This window comes from Oncorhynchus gorbuscha, linkage group LG11, assembly GCF_021184085.1.
Source record: "Oncorhynchus gorbuscha isolate QuinsamMale2020 ecotype Even-year linkage group LG11, OgorEven_v1.0, whole genome shotgun sequence".
Taxonomy (NCBI): Eukaryota; Metazoa; Chordata; class Actinopteri; order Salmoniformes; family Salmonidae; genus Oncorhynchus; species Oncorhynchus gorbuscha.
In genome coordinates this window covers 72,853,475-72,880,851 of record NC_060183.1, presented here as the reverse complement: position 1 = coordinate 72,880,851, position 27,377 = coordinate 72,853,475, and the positions used below count along the sequence as shown (strand labels likewise).

At 42.8% G+C, this 27,377-nt stretch overlaps 1 protein-coding gene across 2 annotated transcripts; it reads right to left on the bottom strand.

Annotated features, from left to right (window-relative positions):
- Positions 1 to 289: 289 nt before the first annotated feature.
- zer1 (zyg-11 related, cell cycle regulator) lies at positions 290 to 27,338 on the bottom strand. 2 transcript variants are annotated; one of them, XM_046290411.1, is made up of 16 exons: positions 27,203 to 27,338; positions 26,099 to 26,440; positions 25,610 to 25,760; positions 20,032 to 20,486; positions 19,502 to 19,669; positions 19,224 to 19,338; positions 18,834 to 18,980; positions 18,410 to 18,583; positions 11,273 to 11,488; positions 9,858 to 9,899; positions 9,426 to 9,545; positions 9,150 to 9,265; positions 8,645 to 8,833; positions 8,300 to 8,397; positions 7,894 to 7,996; positions 290 to 3,797 (listed from the first exon to the last, which is right to left on the bottom strand). In XM_046290411.1, exons 2-16 carry the CDS (start codon positions 26,263 to 26,265, stop codon positions 3,740 to 3,742), a joined length of 2,319 nt encoding a protein of 772 aa, XP_046146367.1. In that variant the 5' UTR covers positions 26,266 to 26,440; positions 27,203 to 27,338; the 3' UTR covers positions 290 to 3,739. The 2 variants fall into 2 exon arrangements, with proteins under 2 accessions (XP_046146367.1, XP_046146366.1); XM_046290410.1 differs by having other exon boundaries at positions 26,099 to 26,437.
- Positions 27,339 to 27,377: the final 39 nt, after the last annotated feature.

The following is a 27,377-nucleotide window of genomic DNA, read 5'->3' as shown; positions in this document are numbered from 1 at the left end:
AACCAAGGGGTACTTTTATATCATTGACATCTCAAACAGCCTGGTTTTCCTCCTCAATTGAATTGCACCCTATGGCCAGGATTCAATCCGATCAGCAGTAAATCTGCGTTAAAGCACGCTGGTCATGTAAAGGTCATTTCAGATTTGCCAACATATGCAACATTTACCTTGAATGCAGTCTCCCTGAATGTGGTAACATTACCTTTAAAAGTTTCATAGCCAACCATGCACAATCTGATTTAATCCAGGCCCAGTCTACTATAGACAAAGACAAAGGAGAAACACAATATAACCACTCCAACTTTATTTTTTAATAATCTGAGATGAAAGGAATAAAATCTAGAACTGATGGTGCTATTGAAAGAAAATCAAACTGTGTGAGCATTATGCACATTTTGACCGTAGGTTTCACTTGACACCTCTGTAATATATATTGTTATGGGCGTGATATAACAGATATGAAGTCATACAATCTGACTGTAGCTTATGAAAAATAAGTTGACAGTCATGATTAGCTGGGAATTGACTACCTTACCTATAGAGGAGTTTGTGTCAGATGACATGACTGTTAATGAGATATTTAGGCCTATATTTTATAGGCCTAATATTAATATCACTATTATTATGAAGAGGCATATCTCTTCTGGAGACTTAGAACAGAGATGTCAAATAAGTGTTACCTACATTTCTTCAGATGCTCTACAATTTACAACTGAATAGTGACATTTAAAAAAAAAACGTATGTAATATGTTCATTTAGTGCTAAAGAGCTGATGCTGCAGCCTAAAAGACCTACATAAAACAACCCATCCTCCCTTTGGTGCTATGTAACTCTGCCCATTGATTGAATATTAGAGATTCCAACATCAGTAAACTTACTACGAAGTGAGGTTTCTAACAGTATAATATATTTTCATTTTCTATAGGCCTTGCCCATTCTGGCCTCCCATTTGAAAATAAGCTCCCACCATAATTGTGAAAGAACAGTATAAATATAGTTCAACCAGGCATACAAATACAGAATCACATGAAAAAGGCTTTTAAGACAATGTACATGAAAAAGTGAATTCATTAATTTGATATCTAATGGTTCAGAAGGAAAAGTCATGTCTGAACATGTTGGGCCTTCATGTGAAATGTAATCATTATAATACCGCTAGTCAGGGGCGCAACTTTGGTTTTCAAAGCACAATTTTTTCAAATCAAAAATCCTAAAGTTATCCAGTCGGTTAAACACTCTAAAAAGCCTACCCGACCGTTTGGAGGCGTCTGCATGGTCCTAAAGCACAGTTGCCTCGTTTGGTATCACATTCCAATGACAAAACTGGGGGTGTGAAAGTTGCGTCCCTGCCACTAGTGATCAATCAATGAACAGTCAGTCTGGTTTGGAACGTTGTATTTTTTCAATTGACATTTAGATCGACTGACATCAAGTTTTGGACGGGGAAATGAGTGTACAGTTCTGACCAAACCAATGGATATTATCGGTTTTAAGATATATTCAAAAGGGAATATTGTCAAAGTTGGACGTGTGAGGACAGATACTTGGTGCATGCTGTGTGTTTCCATATCATGGCATTGGTTTCTTGAATTAATGTTGCGTGAACATGCTAGTGTCTGGAGACCAAGTGTACCACTACATCACTTGACTACCGTTGTATCCAAACCATGTGCAAATGTTAGGCCAAATATGTTTTACATGGCAACTAACTCTATTGAAATAAGTAACAGGTTTTCCTAAATGTGTTAAATCAAAATATGAAATTAGACTTTGTAGTTGAGGACATTGTATCCATATACTCCATACTGTTCAGAAATCAAATTATAATGCAAATATGACCCATGAGATTAATTACAATTTACACATGACAGACAAAATCAAATCATGTTTTTTCAAATCCACCTTCAAACGTTCCTTAAAATGTAAGAACATGGGCATATTTTTAGATTCCAAAAACCCTAACAGTAGTCCTCCCTGGTTTGTTTCTCATTTGGCTTCTTCACAGGTTATATATAGGTAACTGCCAAAATAAAGGAAAAACCAACATTTGTCTTAAAGGCCCAGTGCACTCTAAAACATGATTGACCTGTATTATACACATATTTCCACACTATGAGGTTGGAATAATACTGTGAAATTGTGAAAATAATGCCCATTAAGAGCTGTTTGAAAAGAATGCCAGTTTTGGTGGGATGGAGTTTTGGCCTTCCATGGTAACATCACCATGCAGTAAATGAGTTAAAGAAATTAGAAATAGTTCAAGAAATGATTTTATATTCAAATAAAAACAGCTGCATTGGAGAAATCCCCAAATGTGGTGTTTTGTTGATTGTGGTGGAAAACGCTGTCTCAGGCGCCGCTCCAGAATCTCCCATAAGTGTTGAATTGGGTTGAGATCTGGTGACCGAGACAGCTATGGCATATGGCTTACATTGTTTTCATGCCCATCAAACCATTGTGACCACTCATGTGTGTGTGTGTGTGTGTGTGTGTGTGTGTGTGTGTGTGTGTGTGTGTGTGTGTGTGTGTGTGTGTGTGTGTGTGTGGCTGGGGGCATTGTCATCCTGGAAGAGTCCACTCCCATCAGGATATAAATTATTCACCATAGGTTGAAGGTGATCACTCAGAATGGCTGTGTATATATTTTTGCCGTTTACCTTTCCCTCTAAAGGGTTGACAGGACCTAAGCCATGTCAGGAAAATGCACCCCACACCATAAGAGCCATTAAAACTCTAATTTACTCAAGTGCTTTCTTTATTTTGGCAGTTACCTGTATGTAAAGAATTGGGAACCAAGCCTAGATGTACAGATTAAATCATAGGAGTGTTTATAATCATATAGCATAAAAACAGACAGACCAAAACAAAGATGGGACTGACAACTCCAAATATCTACAACGAAAAACTAAATAAAGTCCTTCACCATGCCACAGGATCTAGGAAGACTTCTGCCGGGGTCATCGTCATGGTTACAGTCCACGGTTACGCTCTCAATCGGTATGGGATGTAGAGGCCTCCACAGACATAGCAACTTCACTGCGCAATAACAACTGTCCACAGATTAGTGCTGCATGGGATAAAACTAACCACCTTCCACATCTCATGGCGTCATCCATTTAGAATTTCTGTGTCAGAAATCGCTGAGAGGACCAAGGAATCTTGGAAGGATCATGATGGGCATAATGGAGCTCTCTGATGACGCTGTGTTGGAAACTCAGCTTATATAATGGAGGGCCTCTCACTAGACCCAATACAACAGACTAAGGGGAGAGAAAGACAATAATAACCTCCGTTTTGTTTACAAAGAGGCAAACATCTCCCCAGTGTTTTGAACCTTATTATAAACACATGCACGCACATACGACCTTTCATACACACTCATACACACGCACTCTAGCATGCTCACACTCAGACAAGGACAAGCACGCACACAAAAAAGCAAAACAAACCAATAAGAGAACACAAATCCATTATACAAATGATGCTTATCATGTGCAACACAAATAAAACACACCAACTCCGTGCACCATATCTCAACCTCCTAATAGTGTCGCATAACAAGGTTCTGTCCAGAAAGGCTGGCCGAGAGGCAAAAAACTGTTGCTCTGCTCTACAGTAAATCGATGCACACAACTGACCCTTGTGGTGAGAAGATAGTAAACAATGGTTCCTATGAAGTTGCCTTTTTGTTTGTATAGCGGTGTTGCTCCCCTGACGTCTACCTCTGCTGATCGTTGTCTACCTTGCCGTTTCCATTGGGTCTTCTTTGAAATTCTCACACTGCTCCATCACTTTCCTGAAACAGAGGAAGGGAGGTGTCAGAATTTATTTAATTCACCGGGTTTGGGCTCCATTCTAATTCAAGTCAATAGATACATTAAGGGGAGGGGGATTAGGGCATTCCTCAATTTATTAACTACATTTCAATTCATTGGACTTTGGGACTGAAGAAACTTCTGGTGGCATGTCTTGTGGTGTATCCATGGGTGTCTAAGTTGTGTGCTAGTCGCTTAGACAGCTCAGTGCATTCAACATGTCAATACCTCTCACAAATGCAAGTAGTGGTGAAGTCAATCTCTCCTCTACTTTGAGCCAGGAGAGATTAACATGTATATTATTAATGTTAGCTCTCTGTGTACATCCAAGGGCCAGCCGTGCTGCCCTGTTCTGAGCCAATTTTCCTAAGTCCCTCTGTGGCACCTGACCACATGCCTGAACAGTAGTCCAGGTGCAACAAAACTAGGGCCCGTAGGACCTGCCTTGTTGATAGTGTTGTTAAGGCAGAGCAGCGTTAATTAGGTTTTTACCATGGCAGTTTACAATCCAAGGTTACCCCAAGCAGTTCAGTCACCTCAATTTCCACATGATTTATTGCAAGATTTAGTTGATGTTCACGGTTTAGTGAATGATTTGTCCCAAATACAATGCTTTTAGTTTTTGAAATATTTAGGACTAAATTATTCATTGCCACGCATACTGAAATGAACTACAGCTCTTTGTTAAGTGTTGCAGTCATTTCAGTTGCTGTAGTAGCTGACGTGTATAGTGCCGAGTCATCCACACACATAGACGCATGTGGTTAGTAAAGATTGAAAAAAGGGGCATAGACAGCTGCCCTGGGGGATTCCTGATTCTACCTGGATTATGTTAGAGGCTTCCATTAAAGAACACCCTCTGTGTTCTGTTAGACAAGTAACTCTTTATCCACAATATAGCAGGGAGTGTAAAGTCCTAACACATACGTTTTTCCACCAGCAGACTACGATCGATAATGTCAAAAGCTGCACTTAAGTCTAACAAAACAGCCCCCAATCTTTTTATCATAAATTTCTCACAGCCAATCAGCAGTCATTTGTGTAAGTGCTGTACTTGTTGAATGTCCTTCCCTAGAAGCATGCCAAAAAAGTCAGTCAATTTGTTTACTGTAAAATAGCATTGTATCTGGTCAAACACAATTTCCCCCAAAACTTTACTAAGGGTTGGTAACAGGCTGATTGGTCATCTATTTGAGCCAATAAAGGGGGCTTTACTATTCTTATGTAGCGGAGTGACTTTTCTTCCCTCCAGGCCTGATAGCACATACTTTCCAGTAGGCTTAAATTGAAGCCATGGCAAATAGTGGCAATATCATCAGCTATTATCCTCCGAAATGTTCAATCCAAGTTATCAGACCACCCTTTCACCTCTTCCACACTCACTTTATGGAATTTAAAACTACAATTCTTGTCTTTCATAATTTGGTCACATATACTTGGATGTTTGTTGCTGGCATGTCATGCCTACATTTGCTAATCTTGCCAATGAAAAAAATCATTAAAGTAGTTGGCTCTTCTCTGTATCACGGAGGCGCTCCGCACCGCTAAAGCTAACTCTCTCTCCTCTGCTCTCATCCTTCTAGACCTATCGGCTGCCTTCGATACTGTGAACCATCAGATCCTCCTCTCCACCCTCTCCGAGTTGGGCATCTCCGGCGTGGCCCACGCTTGGATTGCGTCCTACCTGACAGGTCGCTCCTACCAGGTGGCGTGGCGAGAATCTGTCTCCTCACCATGCGCTCTCACCACTGGTGTCCCCCAGGGCTCTGTTCTAGGCCCTCTCCTATTCTCGCTATACACCAAGTCACTTGGCTCTGTCATAACCTCACATGGTCTCTCCTATCATTGCTATGCAGACGACACACAATTAATCTTCTCCTTTCCCCCTTCTGATGACCAGGTGGCGAATCGCATCTCTGCATGTCTGGCAGACATATCAGTGTGGATGACGGATCACCATCTCAAGCTGAACTTCGGCAAGACGGAGCTGCTCTTCCTCCCGGGAAGGACTGCCCGTTCCATGATCTCGCCATCACGGTTGACAACTCCATTGTGTCCTCCTCCCAGAGCGCTAAGAACCTTGGCGTGATCCTGGACAACACCCTGTCGTTCTCAACTAACATCAAGGCGGTGGCCCGTTCCTGTAGGTTCATGCTCTACAACATCCGCAGAGTACGACCCTGCCTCACACAGGAAGCGGCGCAGGTCCTAATCCAGGCACTTGTCATCTCCCGTCTGGATTACTGCAACTCGCTGTTGGCTGGGCTCCCTGCCTGTGCCATTAAACCCCTTCAACTCATCCAGAACGCCGCAGCCCGTCTAGTGTTCAACCTTCCCAAGTTCTCTCACGTCACCCCGCTCCTCCGCTCTCTCCACTGGCTTCCAGTTGAAGCTCGCATCCGCTACAAGACCATGGTGCTTGCCTACGGAGCTGTGAGGGGAACGGCACCTCAGTACCTCCAGGCTCTGATCAGGCCCTACACCCAAATAAGGGCACTGCGTTCATCCACCTCTGGCCTGCTCGCCTCCCTACCACTGAGGAAGTACAGTTCCCGCTCAGCCCAGTCAAAACTGTTCGCTGCTCTGGCTCCCCAATGGTGGAACAAACTCCCTCACGACGCCAGGACAGCGGAGTCAATCACCACCTTCCGGAGACACCTGAAACCCCACCTCTTTAAGGAATACCTAGGATAGGATAAAGTAATCCTTCTCACCCCCCCCCCTTAAAATATGTAGATGCACTATTGTAAAGTGGCTGTTCCACTGGATGTCATAAGGTGAATGCACCAATTTGTAAGTCGCTCTGGATAAGAGCGTCTGCTAAATGACTTAAATGTAAATGTAATATCAGGTGGTTTTGTAATGAATGAAGCATCTGAATCAATGAATGACGGAGCTGAGTTTGCCTTTTTTCTCAAAATTGAATTGAAGGTGCTCCAAAGCTTTATTTACTATCATTATTTTTCATTTATCTTTGTTTCATAGAGTAGTTTCTTCTTTTTATTCAGTTTAGTGACATGATTTCTCAATTTGCAGAACGTTTGTCAATCGGTTGTGCAGCCAGACTTATTTGCTATTCCCTTTGCCTCATCCCTCTCAACCATACATTTAAAAAGAAATCTACACCAATCCAAGGAATTTAACCGTTTTAACAGTCATCTTCTTAATGGGTGCGTGCTTATTAGTAACTGGGATAAGCAATTTCATAAATGTGTCAAGTGCAATGTATGTTTGCTCCTCATTAAACACCACAGACCAACAAATATTCTTTCCATCAGCAATATAGGAATCACTACAAAAATTATTGTATGACCTCTTCTCTTATACACTATATTAGGCCCAGCCTTTGGAAATTCCTAGATATGGCCACTATATTGTGATCACTACATCCGATGGATCTGGATACTGCTTTCAAGCACATTTCTGCATCATTAGTAAAGAAGTGATCAATTACATGATGATTTCATTCCTATGCTGTTTGTAACTACCCTGGTAGGTTGACTGATAACCTTAACCAGGTTGCAGGCACTGGTTACAGTTTGAAGCTTTTCCTTGAGTGGGCAGCTTGATGAAAGCCAGTCAATATCTAAATCACATACATACTCTGTTGACATCACATACATTCAAGAATTTCACAAGTTATCCAGATACTGACTGTTAGCACTTGGTGGTCTATAGCAGCTTCCCACAAGAATGGGCTTTAGGTGAGGCAGATGAACCTGTAATCATATTACTTCAACAATATTTAACATGAGATCCTCTATAATCTTTACAGGAATGTGGTTCTGAATATAAAACAGCAACACCTCCACCACTGGCATTTCTGTATTTTCTATAAATGTTATAACCTTGTATTGCTACCACTGTATTAAAGGTATTGTCTAAGTGAGTTTCAGATAGATAGTCAGAATATGAATGTCATCTGTTACTAGCAAAGTTATTAATTTCATGAACCTTGTTCCTTAAGCTGCATAAGTTAACGTGGGCTATTTTGAGCACTCTTTTGGGATGATTGCTTATTTTCATTGCTTTACTGATCAGTTCAAAGGTTGGGTGGGTTAATAGGTCAGGTCATACCGCGCCATGTCCTTGGTCTCTTCGTGTGATGTCTGGAGCTCCAGCACCTTCTCCAAGAGAACGATCCCCCCTTCCTTGACCAGCAGAGGGCAGTACTTACTCGCTGAGGGATGAGAGGAAGAAAATAAGTGAGAATCATTTTTTACTAGAAAGCAGAGAGCTTTCCCTGATGACTGACAAAGTGTGGGTAGTGGGCAGTATTCCCTTGAAAAACGATTACTCCAAAAGTGAATCCACAATTATTCTATTAATAATGCAACAAACATAAAATAAGTAACTGACCTCGGAAGTCTCTCAAATTGATACAATGTGGCAAAGACTGATCCCAACGATGACATCAATAAGCGAGTTTACCTGGCAACTTGCTGGTGTCTAAAGTGGGATTTGTCTTTGTATTGATACTCACGGTAGACTGACACCAGGTTGAAGAGTGCCCACGTGGCCCAATGCTGACTGACTGGGGCGATGCTCTGGGGCAGCAGGCGCAGGATAGGCTCAAAGGATCTGAAAAGAAAAAGGGGAGGGAGTGTCAATTCAGAAAATATGAGTTCATTCAAGTGTTCATTCAGAAAACGTATACATGAAAAGTGAAATGCATTTGCATGTCTAAAAGGTTGCTTTACAAGTTCAGCTATAGTTAAATCTTTCCCTGACAATCTACTTAAATCATTTTCTGATGATATATCCAATTGTAGTTGGGATCATTTGTAACTGTCTCCAGAGACTCATCTCCATTGAGTTCTCTGTTTACCTGTAGTTGATATTCCGGCGGGAGGTGACATCCCAGCTCTGGATAGCAGCCATCATCTTGTCCATGACCGTGTCCCTCAGCGGCTCCTCCATTCCCCATGCCTCTGGCCCATCAAACACGATGTGGGACAGCACCCCACACGCGTTATAGGACACCTCGATCCCATCCGCCTTGCTGTCGAGCAGGTCACTGTCACCACAGAACAGTCAGGAAAGCAGAATCCAGCTTTATTTATCCAGGTTAGTCTCAATGAAATAAAATCTCTATTGCAAGACAGATCTGGGACCGTATGTATCAAGCATCTCAGAGTAGGAGTGCTGATCTAGGATCAGGTCCCCCCTGTCCATGTAATTGTATTCACTGTGATCCAAAAGGCAAAATAGATCCTAAAATCAGCACTCCTACTCTGAGACGCTTGATACAAAAGGCCCCTGGTCCAAGATGGCAGTAAGATCAGTCAATACTGCATTTAACCATTCAATACAGACAATGTACATTCTCTTGCCTGAAGACAGAGATGAACTGTGGGGTGAGGAGTTGTGGCCGCAGAGCCCTCACTTCTGCCACATTACCCAGCAGCCCCAGCATGTTACGGTGGAGCTCCTGCTTGTCTGGAAACTCCTGAGAGGCAGTGGAGGACAAAAAGGTGATACACAAGCAAGGCACTGCATGATGGGAGAAGGAATTGTATTTATTTAATTTCAGATGGAGTACATTGATTGTATGTTTTAACAAATCACTTGGTGGTTATGAAAAGGTGAGATGAGATGCACTAGCTAACCTTCAGGCAGTCCAGGAAGAGGCTCATGCCCCTACAGTTGAGGAACATCTGACAGTTGTCTGGAGTCTCGTCAGTGATGTTCCACAGTGCACTCCAGGAGAACTCCATTACCTGGTCACACTTTAGAAAGAGAAACAAAATTAAGTTTGCATATGTTTTTATCCAAAGTGATCTCTAGGTAGACTCATCAGTCAGTGCCATTCCAGACAGTACACTTGAATTGGCTTAACACATGCAATGTTTTCTTAAGGGTTGCATGTCAAAATACTATTAGGTCTGGAATGAGCTAAGAGCTATGCCTCATGACAATATGATTGTGATGTGGCTCAATCCAGTTCAGGTTCTGCGAGGTCATTTCAGATGAGATGTAGGAAGGAGTCTGCACTTGTGGAATGGTAGGGGTGTTAAAGAAAGAAACAAAACATGACTCACCATCCTGTCCTGTAGCTTTTTCTGTATTAGATTCAACATTGTCTGAAGAAAAAAAAGAAAAAAAGAAATAACCCAAGAGATAACTTCACAAAACACATCAATGACCTGTGTGTGTGTGTGTGTGTGTGTGTGTGTGTGTGTGTGTGTGTGTGTGTGTGTGTGTGTGTGTGTGTGTGTGTGTGTGTGTGTGTGTGTGTGTGTGTGTGTGTGTGTGTGTGTGTGTGCGAATGCGCCAGTGTTTCCGTTAGTCGGTAATAGCCAGCTTTTGGCAGATATATATATATATTTTTTAAATCAATAAAATTGCCACTGGCCAATTGTCCAGGAGAAGAAAATATCAAATTGCGAAATGCTGCTTTTTGGCCTCTTCAATGATGGAAATACCAGTCAATGTAGTGGAATTAGATTGCCGTATGTGTGCAGTATACTCATTATGCATCCTATTTGTTACACAGATACAGAGCCTTTGAGCAGAAAATCTGTCAAACAGCACGAGAGCTGCTGCTACAGCATATCAAACAGCAAACATAGGCAACAGAAAGTAGGCTTAATCTGCGCCTCACACACACCACTTTGCAATGAGCCAAAGGCACAAGCCTAGTCATATTAGCAACCCATGCTAGTGGTTGCATATTAGATCTCTTCTCGTTCTAAATTTCAAACTGACATTTTCATCTGTCACATGAACCCGTGTTTCACCGCTAATTGCATCATGGAGCAAACATTCGCGCGTAGACTACTGCCTTATGCACATTGCTGCGTTTAGAATGTGAAGAATTAATAGTTAATCAACATTTTAAGCTAAACATTCTGATCTGGTGCATCAGACTTTTATGTAGCCTAGGCCTACTGGTTGTATGAATTTGGGATCTATCTTCCCGTCCCAGACTTTGTTAGGAATAGGCTATTTCTTTCTCGGTAAACTAGCCAATAGAATAGGTCAACTTTTCTGCTATAGGGGATAGCAGAATGACATAGGCTAGTGATGTTTCTGTTCGTTACTCATCTTGTCGGCTGAGGAAAAGTACACGTGGACAGTTAATCTAACATACTCAAAGTGCATATCAGAATTCGGTAAGAATCCTCAACTTGCATGTTCTGTGAATATGAATTACCATAATATAAATGTGATTTCTGTCATTCTGAGCACTGTGGGTGGCCGACCTAATCAGGTTACACACCCAACGCATATGGGTCCGGTAAATTAAAATGCTGCCAGTCAATATCTGGCGCCACATTTTCCTTACAGAAACCCTGGAATGTGTGTAAGTGACAATGTACCAATTTGTGTATAAGGTTATGGCTATCAATGTGAGTCTTCCCCATCTTGACAAAGCCCATCTTGTGTGCAATGTACAAGTGTGTGTTCGTTCGATTGTTTACCTATATCAAACAAAATTAGCAGTCTCTCCTACCTTGACGAAGCCCATCTTGCCCACAGCTTCCTTGTGATGGTTGTCCACTTGGCAGACCAGGGCATTGCAGAGGTGCACAGCGATGCGCTGGATAGACTCGTCCTGCCGGGCCGGCTCCAGGATCTTCAGCAGCAGCAGGTTGACCCGGCCGTACTGGAACTCCAGCTCCTCGGGGATGCTGAAGTTACACAGTGTCAGGCAGCAGTTCCTCTGAACCTGGGGGAGAAAGGGGGAGGTGAGAGACGAGGGGGGAGAGGAAATGTGAGTGAGGAATATGGTTTAAACAAGGGAAGAGGAAAGGGGGAATGTGAGTGAGGAATATGGTTTAAACTAGGGGTGTGCCGATCTGGCCATAATCGTATTCGAAAATTGACAGTTGATAGATCAGATGATACACTTGATCTGAAAAAAGCTTTTAAAATGCCTAAATAGAGATGAGTAATGTTTTAAATGCCAAAATAGAAGTTACAAATGTAGCTTACAGTCTCCCTTCACTTATTTTTATTTAATTTAATTTATTTCACCTTTATTTAACCAGGTAGGCAAGTTGAGAACAAGTTCTCATTTACAATTGCGACCTGGCCAAGATAAAGCAAAGCAGTTCGACAGATACAACGACACAGAGTTACACATGGAGTAAAACAAACATATAGTCAATAATACAGTATAAACAAGTCTATATACAATGGGAACAAATGAGGTGAGAAGGGAGGTAAAAGGCAAAAAAGGCCATGGTGGCAAAGTAAATACAATATAGCAAGTAAAACACTGGAATGGTAGTTTTGCAATGGAAGAATGTGCAAAGTAGAAATAAAAATAATGGGGTGCAAAGGAACAAAATAAATAAATGAATTAAATACAGTTGGGAAAGAGGTAGTTGATTGGGCTAAATTATAGGTGGGCTATGTACAGGTGCAGTAATCTGTGAGCTGCTCTGTCAGTTGGTGCTTAAAGCTAGTGAGGGAGATAAGTGTTTCCAGTTTCAGAGATTTTTGTAGTTTGTTCCAGTCATTGGCAGCAGAGAACTGGAAGGAGAGGCGGCCAAAGAAAGAATTGGTTTTGGGGGTGACTAGAGAGATATACCTGATGGAGCGTGTGCTACAGGTGGGAGATGCTATGGTGACCAGCGAGCTGAGATAAGGGGGGACTTTACCTAGCAGGGTCTTGTAGATGACATGGAGCCAATGGGTTTGGCGACGAGTATGAAGCGAGGGCCAGCCAACGAGGGCATACAGGTCGCAATGGTGGGTAGTATATGGGGCTTTGGTGACAAAACGGTTTCTACTGTGATAGACTGCATCCAATTTGTTGAGCAGGGTATTGGGGGCTATTTTGTAAATGACATCGCCAAAGTTGAGGATTGGTAGGATGGTCAGTTTTACAAGGGTATGTTTGGCAGCATGAGTGAAGGAGGCTTTGTTGCGAAATAGGAAGCCAATTCTAGATTTAACTTTGGATTGGAGATGTTTGATATGGGTCTGGAAGGAGAGTTTACAGTCTAACCAGACACCTAAGTATTTGTAGTTGTCCACATATTCTAAGTCAGAGCCGTCCAGAGTAGTGATGTTGGACAGGCGGGTAGGTGCAGGTAGCGATCGGTTGAAGAGCATGCATTTAGTTTTACTTGTATTTAAGAGCAATTGGAGTCCACGGAAGGAGAGTTGTATGGCATTGAAGCTTGCCTGGAGGGTTTTTAACACAGTGTCCAAAGAAGGGCCGGAAGTATACAGAATGGTGTCGTCTGCGTAGAGGTGGATCAGAGACTCACCAGCAGCAAGAGCGACCTCATTGATGTATACAGAGAAGAGAGTCGGTCCAAGAATTGAACCCTGTGGCACCCCCATAGAGACTGCCAGAGGTCCGGACAGCAGACCCTCCGATTTGACACACTGAACTCTATCAGAGAAGTAGTTGTATAGATATATAGTAGTTATATAGTATAGACGAGTTGTCAAAGAACGAGCATCATGTTTTTCCTAAAGTCACTCTACTTGTAAGACATTATACATATTGATAGCTTGCTAGCAAAGGTCCTCGCCATTTGATTTAGTAGCAGACTAGCAGCAGGCAATACCCCCCCATAAATGTTGAGGATAAAATTTAAAAAATTCTCCCCAATTTTGTGGTATCCAATTGTTAGTTGCAGTCTTGTCCCATTGCTGCAACTACAGTACGGGACTCGGGAGAGGCGAAGGTCAAGAGCCGTGTGTCCTCTGAAACACAAGCCAGCCAAGTCGTACTGCTTCTTGACACCATGCCCGACACCATAACCCGGAAGCCAGCCACACTAATGTGTCAGAGGAAACACTGTACACCTGGCGATCGTGTCAGCGTGCACTGCGCCCGGCCCGATAGAGATGGCAGCTTGGCCATCCTTAGGAAACTGTGCAGTGTCTATTTTTTTATGTATTATTTCTTACATTGTTAGCCCATTGTAAACCTTAAGTGTTATTACATACAGCCGGGAAGAACTATTGGATATCAGAGAGATGTCAACTTACCAGCACAACTAGCACTACGACCAAGAATACGACTTTCCCAAACCGGATCCTTTGTCTGTACCTCCCAGGGCATTTGAACTGATTCCAGAAGCCGACCCAAAACAATGCCGTTGGAGGAGAGGGGGCCGGAGCGGTCTTCTAGTGAGGCTTCGGATGCAAGCACACCACCCACCGCTTCCAAGTATATTACTCACTAATGCCCAGTCCCTAGTTAACAAAGTTGACGAAATTAGGGCATGAGTTGCTTTCCAAAGAGTAACATACTCAGTTTCACGGAACATGGCTAGCTGGGGACATGCTGTCAGCAAAACAAAATAGATGATCGTGGACTTCAGGAAACAGCTGAGGGAGCACCCCTTTCAACCACTCCACAAATGTCTTGTTAACCAAATTTAGTTTTGGCAAGTCAGTTAGGACATCTACTTTGTGCCTGACAAGTCATTTTTCCAAAAATTGTTTACAGACAGATTTTTGTTTTCACTTATAATTCACTAGTTCATTCACATCATGGGAAATTCAAAAGAAATCAGCCAAGACCTCATAAAAAATATTGTAGACCTCCACAAGTCTGGTTCATCTTTGGGAGCAAACAATAGTTTGTAGAGAGTATAAACACCATGGGACCACGCAGCCGTCATACCGCTCAGGAAGGAGACACATTCTGTCTCCTCGAGATGAACGTACTTGGGTGTGAAAAGTGCAAATCAATCCCAGAGCAGCAGCAAAGGACCCTGTGAAGATGCTGGAGGAAACAGATACAAAAGTATCTATATCCACAGTAAAACGAGTCCTATATTGACATAACCTGAAAGGCCGCTCAGCAAGGAAGAAGCCACTGCTCCAAAACCGCCATAAACAAACTAGACTACGGGTTGCAAGTGCACATGGGGACAAAGATCATACTTTTTGGAGAAATGTTCTCTGTTCTGATGAAACAAAAATAGAATTGTTTGGCCATAATGACCATCATGTTTGGAGGAAAAAAGGGAGAGGCTTGCAAGCCGAAGAACTCCATCCCAACTGTGAAGCACAGAGGTGGCAGTATCATGTTGTGGGGGTGCTTTGCTGCAGGAGGGAACGGTGCACTTCACAAAATAGATGACTTCATGAGGTAGGAAAACTATGTAGATATATTGAAGCAACATCTCAAGGCATCAGTCAGGAAATTAAAGCTTGGTCGCAAATGGGTCTTCCAAATGGACAATGACCCCAAGCATACTTCCAAAGGTGTGGCAAAATGGCTTAAGGACAAAAAAGTCAAGGTATTGGAGTGACCATCACAAACTCTGACCTCAATCCTATAGAAAAATTGTGGGCAGAACTGAAAAAGCATGTGCGAGCAAGGAGGCCTACAAACCTGAGTCAGTTACACCAGCTCTGTCAGGAGGAATGGGACAAGATTCACCCAACTTTTTGTGGGAAGCATGGGGAAGGCTACCCGAAACGTTGGACCCAAGTTAAACAATTTAAAGGCAATGCTACCAAATACTAATTAAGTGTATGTAAACTTCTGACCCACTGGGAATGTGATGAAAGAAATAAAAGCCGAAATAAATAATTCTCTCTACTATTATTCTGACATTTCACATTCTTAAAATAAAGTGGTGATCCTAACTGACCTAAAACAGGGATTTTTTTACTAGGATTAAATGTCAGGAATTGTACAAAACAGTTTAAATGTATTTGGATAAGGTACATGTAAACTTCCGACAACTGTATATTTGTAAATAACAGCTCGTACACGATATCTAAGGAAGTCTCAAGGTTTTGCTCGCCTGAGGTAGAGTATCTCATGATAAGCTGTAGACTACACTATCTACCTAAAGAGTTTATCTGTATTTTTTGTAGCCGTCTACATACCACCACAGACTGATGCTGGCACTAAGACCACACTCAATGAGCTGTATTCCACCATAAGCAAACAGGAAAACACTCACCCAGAAGCGGCGCTCCCAGTGGCCAGGAACTTTAATGCAGGGAAACTTAAATCCGTCTTTCCAAATTTCTATCAGCATGTTATATGTGCAACCAGAGGGGGGAAAAAAAACTTCTGACCACCTTTAAGCCCCACACAAAGATACATACAAAGCTCTCCATAGCCTTCCATTTGGCAAATCTGACCATAATGCTATCCTCCTGATTCCTGCTTACAAGCAAAAATTAAAGCAGGAAGCACTAGTGACTCGATCAATAAAAAAGTGGTCAGATGAAGCAGATGTAAGCTACAGGACTGTTCTGCTAACACAGACTGGAATATGTTCTGGGATTCCTCAGATGGTATTGAGGAGAACATCACATCAGTCATTGACTTCATCAATAAGTGCATCGATGACGTCGTCCCCACAGTGACCGTACGTACATACCCCAACCAGAAGCCATGGATTACAGGCAACATCTGCACTGAGCTAAAGGCTAGAGCTGCCGCTTTCAATGAGTTGGACTCTAACCCGGAAGCTTATAAGAAGTCCCACTATGCCCTCAGATGAACCATCAACAGGCAAACCATCAATATAGGACTAAGATTGAATCGTACTTCACCGGCTCTGATGCTCGTCGGATGTTGGAGGGCTTGCAAACCATTACCGACTACAAAGAGAAGCACAGCTGTGAGTGACGAGTCGCAGTGACACGAGTCTACCAGAATAGCTAAACTACTTCTATGCTCGCTTCGAGGCAAATAACACTGAAATATGCATGATCACGCTCTCCGCAGCCGATGTGAGTAAGACCTTTAAACAGGTCAACATTCACAAGGCCGCAGGCCCAGACGGATTACCAGGACATGTAATGTGAGCATGCGCTGACCAACTGGCAAGTGTCTTCACTGACATTTTCAACCTCTCCCTGTCCGAGTCCGTAATACCAACATGTTTTAAGCAGACTACCATAGTGCCTGTGCCCAAGAACACTATGGTAACCTGCCTAAATGACTACTGACCCGTAGCACTCACGTCTGTAGCCATGAAGTGCTGTGAAAGGCTGGTCATGGCTCACATCAACACCATTATCCCAGAAACCCTAGACCCACTCCAATTTGCATACCACTAACAGATCCACAGATGATGCAATCTCTATTGCACTCCACACTGCCCTTTCCCATCTGGACAAAAATGAATATCTATGTGAAAATGCTATTCATTGACTACAGCTCAGCGTTCCAAAACCATAGAGTTTTCAAATCTCATTAATAAGCTAAGGACCCTAGGACTAAACACATCCCTCTGCAACTGGATCCTGGACTTCCTGACGGGCCACCACCAGGTGGTAAGGGTAGGCAACTACACATCCGCCACGCTAATCCTCAACACGGAGGCCCATCAGGGGTGTGTGCTCAGTCCCCTCCTGTACTGCCTGTTCACTCATGACTGCATGGCCAGGCACGACTCCAACACCATCATTAAGTTTTCCGATGACGCAACAGTGGTAGGCCTGATCACTGAAAATGACGAGACAGCCTATAGGGAGGAGGTCAGAGACCTGGCCAGGTGGTGCCAGAATAACAACCAATCTCTCAACGTAACCAAGACTAAGGAGATGATTGTGGACTACAGGAAAAAGACCGAGCACGCCCCCATTCTCATCAACGGGGCTGTAGTGGAGCAGGTTGAGAGCTTCAAGTTCCTTGGAGTCCACATCACCAACAAACTATCATGGTCCAAGCACACCAAGACAGTCGTTTAGAGGGCACGACAAAACCTATTCCCTCTCAGGAGACGGGAAAGATTTCAGTCCTCAGATCCTCAAAAGGTTCTACAGCTGCACCATCGAGAACATCCTGGCTGGTTGCATCACTGCCTGGTATAGCAACTGCTCAGCCTCTAACCGCAAGGCAATACAGAGGGTAGTGCGTTCGACCAAGTACATCACTGGGGCCAAGCTTCCTGCCATCCAGGACCTCTATACCAGGCGGTGTCAGAGGAAGACCCTAAAAATTGTCAAAGACTCCAGCCACCCTAGTCCTAGACTATTCTCTCTGCAACCGCATGGCAAGCAGTACCGACGCGCCAAGACTAGGTCCAAGAGGCTTCTAAACAGCTTCTACCCCCAAGCAATAAGACTGAACATCAAATCAAATGGCTACCCAGACTATTTGCATTGTCCCCCCCCCCTTTTACACGGCTGCTACTCTCTGTTGTTATCATCTATGCATAGTCACTTTAATAACTATACCTAGATGTACATATTACCTCAATTACCTCGACTAACCAGTGCCCCCGCTCATCGCATCTGTACCGGTATTGCTGCTCTTTAATTACTTGCTACTTTGATTTCTATTTAAAATATATTTTTAGCTGCATTGTTGGTTAGGGGCTCGTAAGTAAGCAATTCACTGTAAGGTCTTCCTTCACCTGTTGTATTTGGCTAATAAAATTTGTGACTGAGACCACTGTGCCACGCGGGAGGCGCATGGCAGCTGAAAATAACGTATTTTCCAATCACAGATTTAAAAAATAGTCTGATCATAACCGTATCCAGAAAATTCCCCAAATCCTTTTTACAATACTCCTTTTGCCCGAGTACTCTCCACACCCCTATGATTAAACTCCTTCAGACTAATTTATACCAATCCAGTCCTTTTAAATTTGGGAAGGGAATTAACTTTGCAGTTTCACTCAGGGGAGAGGCTTGACTTTACCGTGACCTCCTGGTACTGCTCCATGCCGTTGAGCACCACCTGGATGACCTGCCGGCGTAGCCTCATGCTCTGGTCGCTGCGGTACTCAGTGTTGGTCAGGTAGAAGAGGGCCGCGCTGCCCGTCACCTGGACGCTCTTTTCGTACTTATGACACTTCAGTGCAGCAATCACAAGCTGGGGGGATCACAACAAGACAGCCCGGGGATAAACTGATAATGAACCCCTGAGAGGTAACTCGGTCAAATAGATGAAAGTACAGCTAGCTGTTTTTCAAACTTTATTGGTGTCAGAAGTGGGATCCTACAGTATTAAAATGAAAGTGACTTAACTAATGTAACTTTCCACTTTGATGTCAATCACCCTTTCTAAAGCATTCAAGGTTACATTTTCAAACACTTTCATTTAAATCAAAAAGGTCCCTAACCTGCAGTGCCCGCAGTAGCTGGCTGCAGTGCTGTATCCTGGCGATGTCAAACAGCTGGTTGATTGCACGGTGGGCCAACTCCGGGCGGAACTCTGTGTAGGCCTCGATGGCATTCAGGACCTGGTCTTCATTCTTGGAGCCTGTGACCTAAACAGGGACACAATAGAAGTGAAGCATTAAGCACCACGACAACCAACACATACACACAGACACACACACGAGAGACATAAAAGCTACTGGGCGTGCAGGTTTTTGGTCTAACCCTATAATAACACAATCCCAAGGCCTTAATTAGTTGATTCATTTGATGTTCGTGATGGGCTGGGGCAAAAGCCTGCATGGCCAGTAGCTCTCCAGGACGGGAGTTGGAAACCCCTGGTCTAATTTCACCTTGTACGCAGGGATGTGCGTCACATTACAAAGAGTGGTGTTATAGAGCCCCAGAAACTGCAGAGGTCTCTTCAGCTCCTGGAAAGGGTAGATGCTGCTCTTGCAGGGCTCAATGCTGAAAGAAAGACAGAGAGAGAAAGAGAACACATGAGTCTGTCATATTTACATAACATGGGATTTGTACACATATTTTTAGAAAGAGAGATTACATCAACCAGTCCTACTATTTACATTGTTTAGCAAGCAAGTCAGAACGTATATCATACACAAAGGCTCACCTTGGACGTCCCATGGCCTCCTCGAGGTGTGGGACTGTGCAGTTGTCCAACATGATGTGGCCTGAGATGTCCAACGACACCAGATTGACCAGGCCCTGCACGATGGCCGTCAGGATCTTACGGGTCATTTTGAACTTGGAGGTGCGCTCTCGGGAGATATCCAGGTGCCTGGGGAACACAAAGAGAGAAGGGTACAGACCATTTTTACAAGCCTACTGCACAAAGAGTGATGTTTATTTAATTTAGAGAATTCAAGTTGACAAATTGAGTTATTAACTGAGTTATTAACAGATCAACAGTTCTTGGATCAATTATTGCACAAAACGGTACATCTGTAATTATCACCTAGGCATGGTCTACTGGACTGAAAACAATTACACACACAGTATCGGGTAGCATATCTTTAACTCTCAAGTTCCTAAATAAAGCAAATTCTGATGGTTATTCCAGAAACAAGGGCCTCGAAAGAGAAACCAGTTTACTTTACCCAGTTACTGTACCAAGATTAAACCCTGCCCCTCACAGCTCACCTGAGGTGTCCCAGCTCCACCACTGTGTTGACCAGCTCCTCAGACAGGTCCACGTTGTAGAGCACCAGCGAGGCCAGCCTCTCCTTCCACTGGGCCAGGAAGGCAGCCCTGGGCAGCTGCACCCCAGACAGGTCCAGAGAGGTGAGGGCTGGCAGGGGCTTGAGCAGGGCCTCTGGGTCCACCTCCTCAGGCAGACCCCCCAGGTTGAGCAGCCGCAGCCGGTTGAAGCCCTGGAAGCTGAAGTCTGTGTCCAGCGCCTGTCTGGAGGCAGGCCGCTGCTCCTCTTCTTCCTCGTCGTCCTCATTGCAAGCCAGCGGGGCACCACCCTTGCGGTAGAAGATGTGGCTGCAGCCGAACAGGCTGAGGGAGACTAGGGTCTGGCGGAAGCTGGCCAGAGTCTTTAGGCTGCGTGCTGATAGGCTGTTGCAGTAGGTGAGGTGAAGCTCTATCAAGTCCTGGGTGAATTGCCAGTTCAAATCAAACATGTTGAATGTCAGTTTCATTGTTTAGCCTATGTGGTACTGACCTTGTATTTAGCAGATATTCTTGGATTTGTTTTTTATCTGACCTAGTATTGAGTCTGTGCTCTTAAGTGATGCTATTCTGGACTTTCTATTTCTTAACCTTTGATACTGAACATCGCTGAGGAAGAGCTTGCTAATCAGCATTTCACTGCACTGTTTACACCTGCTGTATGCTGTGCACGTGACAAATAAACTCTGATTTGTTTCCCCGAATTGGTCATGCAGAAAGGCAAGTGATCCGTTTGGTAAAATTTACCTAAAAGGTATAATACTTTAACATATAATAACAGTATATGCCACTAATTGTAAGCATTTATGTGCCTTTATAATGCCATATAATTCAGCAATAAGGCCCAATGGGGTGTGGTATATGGCCAATATACCACAGCCAAGAGCTGTTCTTACAGATGACACCACGAGAAGTGATAGGACACAGGCCTTAGCAATGGTATATTGGCCATATATTACAAACACCGGAGGTGCATTATTGCTATTATAAACTGGTTACCAACATAAAAATAAATGTTTTCGAATACAGATGATATATGGTCTGATATACCATGGCTTTCAGCCAATCAGCATTCAGGGCTCGAACCACCCAGTTTATAATAAGGCTTATAATATTATCTATGTAGCAACATTAACTGGCTCAAAATGGCTGTTTAGATAGGATCATTCATATGAGATGATAAGGCAGGTTAATACATGCTCTTGACAAGTCTTATAATACATTATAACTACATCATAATTCATTATACCATTGGACTTGTGTGTATTCAGGAAAATACATTTGTATGGATTGTGCCTTCAATTGTTGAAGGCTCCAGTCATTTGACAGAAAAGTGTTCCAGACATTAAAAGGATACAGGCTGGTTTCGGGAGCTGTAGACATAGTCGTAGACACAGCCGTAAAATGAAAGCATGTTTATGGGAGAGTATTAAAGGAGGAATGTAAGAGCCCTCTATCTCCTCCCCCAGGGCCAGTGTGCAGGACTAGATGGAACACATCCACAGACACACTGAACCGCTTCAATACTGGTGAAGGGCCAATTGACCTTTTATAAGTACCTGTGAGTATGTGTGTGTGCAAGTGAGACACACACACAGCATTTAGCCTAGGCAGTGTGTGTGTGCCTGCCTTCTAAAAATGTTTTAAGTGAATAGCCCATATATGGCTTGAATACATGGCCATAACCCCTACTATTATATCCCCCTCCAAGATCTGAAAGCCGCAGTTTGGTTTCATAATAATAATAATTTTTGGCGGAAATACTACTATGCCTATACAGAAGAATGGGGACAGTTTGAAATACTACTATACATATACAGAAGAATGGGGGCAGTTTGAAATACTACTATGCCTATACAGAAGAATGGGGACAGTTTGAAATACTACTATACATATACAGAAGAATGGGGGCAGTTTGAAATACTACTATGCCTATACAGAAGAATGGGGACAGTTTGAAATACTACTATACATATACAGAAGAATGGGGGCAGTTTGAAATACTACTACTTGTAACGCCAGGGTAGTGGGTTCGATCCCCGGGACCACCCATACGTAGAATGTATGCACACATGACTGTAAGTCGCTTTGGATAAAAGCGTCTGCTAAATGGCATATATTATTATTATTATTATATTATTATTATTATTATATTATTATTATACAGAAGAATGGGGACAGTTTGAAATACTACTATACATATACAGAAGAATGGGGGCAGTTTGAAATACTACTATACATATACAGAAGAATGGGGGCAGTTTGAAATACTACTATGCCTATACAGAAGAATGGGGGCAGTTTGAAATACTACTATACATATACAGAAGAATGGGGGCAGTTTGAAATACTACTATACATATACAGAAGAATGGGTCAGTTTGAAATACTACTATGCCTATACAGAAGAATGGGGGCAGTTTGAAATACTACTATACATATACAGAAGACTGGGGGCAGTTTGAAATACTACTATGCCTATACAGAAGAATGGGGGCAGTTTGAAAATGTACTAATTTACAGTGCCTTCTGAAAGTATTCAGACCCCTTGACCTTTTCCACAGTTTGTTAAGTTACATCCTTATTCTAAAATGGGTTAAATAAATACAAATTCTCTCAGCAACCTACACACAATTCCCCATAATGACAAAGCAAAAATAGGTTCAGAAATGTTGCCTAATTTATCAAAATATTATTAAAAACAGAAGTACCTTATTTACATAATTATTCAGACACTTTGCTATGAAACTCAAAATTGAGCTCAGGTGCATCCTGTTTCTATTGATCATCCTTAAGATGTTTCTACAACTTGATTGGAGTCCACCTGTGGTAAATTCAATTGATTGGACATGATTTGGAAAGGCACACAACTGTCTATATAAGGTCCCACAGTTGATAGCGCATGTTAAAACTTGAACCAAGCCGTGAGGTCGAAGGAATTATCCGTAGAGCTCCCAGACAGGATTGTGTCGAGGCACAGATCTGGGGAAGGGTAAATATTTCTGCAGCATTGAAGGTCCCCGAGAATACAGTGGCCTCCATCATTCTTAAATGGATTAAGTTTGGAACCACCAAAACTCTTCCTAAAGTTGTCCGCCCGGCCAAACTGAGCAATTGGGGGAGAAGGGCCTTGGTCAGGGACCAAGAACCCGATGGTAACTCTGATATAGCTCTAGAGATCCTCTGCGGAGATGGGAGAACCTTCCAGAAGGGCACTCCATCTCTGCAGCACTCCACCAATCAGGCCTTTATGGTAGAGGGGCCAGACGGAAGCCACTCCTCAGTAAAAAGGCACACGACAGCTCGCTTGGAGTTTGCCAAACCAGATTCTCTGGTCTGATGAAACCAAGATTGAACTCATTGGACTGAATGCCAAGCGTCACTTCTAGAGAAACTTGGCACCATCCCTATGGTGAAGCAGGGCAGCATCATGCTGTGGGGATGTTTTTCAGCAGCAGGGACTGGGAAACTAGTCAGGATTGGGAGAAAGTTGAACAGAGCAAAGTACAGAGAGAGATCCTTGATGAAAACCTGATCCAGAGCGCTCAGGACTTCAGACTGGGGCAAAGGTTCACCTTCCAACAGGACAATGACCCTAAGCACACAACCAAGACACTGCAGGAGTGGCTTCAGGACAAGTCTCTAAATGTCCTTGAGTGGCCCAGCCAGAGCCCGGACTTGACCCGACCAAAAATCTCTGGAGAGACCAGAAAAGAGCTGTGCAGCGACACTCCCCATCCAACCTGACAGAGCTTGAGAGGATCTGCAGAGAAGAATGAGAGAAACTCCCCAAATACAGGTGTGCCAGGCTTGTACCATTATACCCACCTGCCAAAGGTGCTTCAAGTACTGAGTAAAGGGGTCTGAATACTTATGTAAAATGTGATATTTCCATTTTTTATATTTAATGAATTAGCAAAAATGTCAAAAACTGTTTTTGCTTTGTCATTATGGGGTATTGTGTGTAGATTGATGAAGAAAAAACGATTTAATACATTTTAGAATAAGGCTTTAACTTAACAAAATGTGGAAAAAGTCAAGCAGTCTGAATACTTTCCTAAGGCACTGATTGGAGCTAAGATATGTGATGCATTCCTCTGGTGGGGTATACGAGGCAGACACCTGTGGTATCAATGATTAATTCTGGCCATACAGTAGCATGTGAAGTGACACGAACAAGCATGAGGCGGTTTGTGACCCAAGATCTTTCCCTTGCCCATCCCCTCATAGTTAACTTCTGCAGTGGAAACTCACTAGTCCATTAGTCTATGTTAACACCTATTGCTGAACTACCCAATAAAGTCCACATTGTCAAGGAATTAGCCTACAGGGTTGTTGTTGTCCTTTATCAAGGTCTTCTTGGCCATTACAGAGGATGAATAGGCCTTCACATCAAACTTTATTACTATGTATACTGAAGTAAAAAAAAAATATTCAACATGTAAAGTGTTGGGCCCATGTTTCATGAGCTGAAATAAAAGATAGCAGAAATGATCCATACGCACAAAAAGCTTATTTCTCTCAAATTGTGCACAAATTTGTTTACATTCCTGTTAATGAGGATTTATCCTTTGCCAAGATAATCCATCCACCTGACAGGTGTGGCATATCAAGAAGCTGATTAAACCTCATGGTCATTACATAGGTGCACCTTGTGTTGGGGGGAGGGCAATAAAAGGCCACTCTAAAATGTGCAGTTTTGTCACGCAACACAATGGCACAGATGTCTCATGTTGCTGGAGAGAGCAATTCACATGCTGACTGCAGGAATGTCCACCAGAGCTGTTGCCAGATAATTTAATGTTCACTTCTCTACCATAAGCTGCATCAACGTAGTTGCAAAATGCATCCTACAGGTATGATTTCTGTATTTTGAAAGTTATATACCTTAAACTTGATTTCTGACAAATACAACATTTTGGGACTGTCAACAATGGACTAATGAAACAAATACTAAAAAATAGTTTTCCTTTATTTACACTTTTTTGTGTCAGTGCATCTGGATGTGGTATTGGTCCTGATTTGAAAGAAGGTATTGTCCTGAATAGAGGAGGTATAATCATGGCTTATATCTATAGAGGTTAGCTTGGGCCTAAGGTGCTTGGAGAAACCATTCCAACGCCTTCCATGTTGTTTGTGGGACTTTATGTCCTCCAGAAGAGACCTGCCGGCCCACCTATTTCTTGCAGGAAAAACACAAGCAAGAAGGCAGCAGGGGTACTCATGAGACTTCAAGTGATGGTGAAAACATTAATAAATCCCATCAGTGCCCCAGCTGCCTTTTCTGCCTGTGTTTTTGCTGTATGGCATTTTAGGGCACTCAGTCTACCTATAGCTTGGTCTCGGATCTGTTTGTACTGTATAGCCAACTTATATGGTCCATGTGGGCTATACCATAGATATTGTATTAAATTACTAGAAGGGCTGGGTCATAAACCCTCAAAGTTCCAGAAGGTTCAAGTCCATTTTAGTATTCTAATTCCTAATTCTATGGGCTATACAGCACAAAGAGATCTGGGATCAGACTATCTCCACTATGTCCCACCTGTTTCCCAATGGCCTCCAGGTCCCTGTCCCGCACAAGATCCTCCCTCAGCTGCACCCTGGTGAGCCTGGTGCTGCGCGGGTCTGAGAACAGCTGGAAGAAGCCGTCCTGCGGCTCAAAGTTACTGTCCGAATGTACCAGCTCCATGTATCTGTGAAGATGGTAACGTAAAAAAGCAGAGAAATCATTATTTAAGACATAAGATCAAATTGATCATTTGTCAGAACAAACTATGGTTGGCATTTTCATTTCAATTTTATTTTTTTGCAAGATCCAAATCCAAGCTCACAGCTAATAAAGTGATTGATCACAAAATCACCCTTCACACCTCATAAAACAGTAGCAACATTATGTGAAACATGAGGTAAACCAACAAGAAAACCATTGTGCGAAAAAATGTGTTTAAACTACCCTGCTTACTTATTTACAAGCCACATGCTTAATTGACCATTAGGATTAGGACCTGTCCCAAATCCCAATTATACATACGTGTTGACCAGCTTGTCACAGATCTCGCTGGGCAGGAAGACATCTGAGCGTAGGCAGAGCTTGTTCCCGTCTCCCAGGTAGCACATGGTCCTCCTCAGGTTCCTCAGGCAGAAGGCCGTGGACAGCGCCATGAGGCTATCGGGGTTGTCCCCTGCTTTGGCCGCCATGTCGGATGCTGCTTCTCCCTTCCCCTCTGTTTGACAACAGGGCAAATCGGGTGGCCTCAGGAAGTGGGTGCTGGGATGCTCTCAAAGGGTAGGCATCGGGATACACGAGGTGGTCGCAGAAGAGGCAGAGTGCACAAAACCTCCCTAATTTAGGGTTTAGGCATACAAGAAGCTGCTGGAGACAAAGTTATTAACATGAGTCATTAGTCTACTTGACATTGCTTTGATACACATCTACAATTATACTTCATATTTAGGGAAATGGCAATAGTATAATATGTCATAGCAGTTTGTCAGCTACGTGGCCAAACTAACTGTATTTAGGACTATAAGTCAAAATGGCAAAACATGTAATGACAGGCTTCACCTCCATGACATGAATTTGATGTCAATCAATTAGCAAAGAATGTTTGCGGAAGCAAGCTTAAATATTTATGTAACTAGTTTAGCGGCTTCTGAAACATTAGTTAGCTATTTGATTTAATGAATTAGTTAGCTAACTTGCTACTAACGTTAAACACAACGACACATTGATAAAGTACAAATGATTGTCAACTAGCCGCTAACTAACTGTTGTTTTTGAGATAGCTAATTAGCAAGCCACGTTAGGTAGCTAGCTGAGTTATTACGAATTACAGATGCACCTTTTAGTGGTTAACTAGAGGTAGCTAGATCAAAAGTGTAAAGTAGTACTGTATATTTACAGGGGAACTGTATGTATCATAAATGTTAAGTGTAACCTGCAACCATGACAAATAGTTATTGTGCTAACTAACTACTGTAGCTACATCAAATCCATTGCTAGCTAGCTAAGCTAACGCTAGCACGTAGTTACTGTAGCTAGCCTGCTGGCGAATATATGTTTGGTGATCTAGCTAGCTATATACACGATTTGTCAACACTGCTCATTTGCACGGTTTATCGAACACTATCATACCTTAGCTTTGCACACGGATAGTTCATTGGTTGATTGAATTAATTTATATTTTTTGAATCATTTACGTTCTCTTCTGTTTTTCGTGTTGGCCCGTGTCAACAAAACAACCTCCCTTTCCGGTTCATGTGTTGCAATTAATTGCTTCATGGGAAGGTATAATGAGAAACACAATTCT

Coding starts and splice junctions, on each gene's coding strand:
- zer1 (XM_046290411.1), bottom strand. CDS start 26,265: ATGGCGGCCAAAGCAGGGGACAACCCCGATAGCCTCATGGCGCTGTCC. Junction 8,398..8,644: donor CGCCGGAATATCAACTACAG/GTAAACAGAGAA, acceptor TTTTCTTTTCAG/ATCCTTTGAGCCTATCCTGC. Junction 7,997..8,299: donor CAACCTGGTGTCAGTCTACC/GTGAGTATCAAT, acceptor CTCATCCCTCAG/CGAGTAAGTACTGCCCTCTG.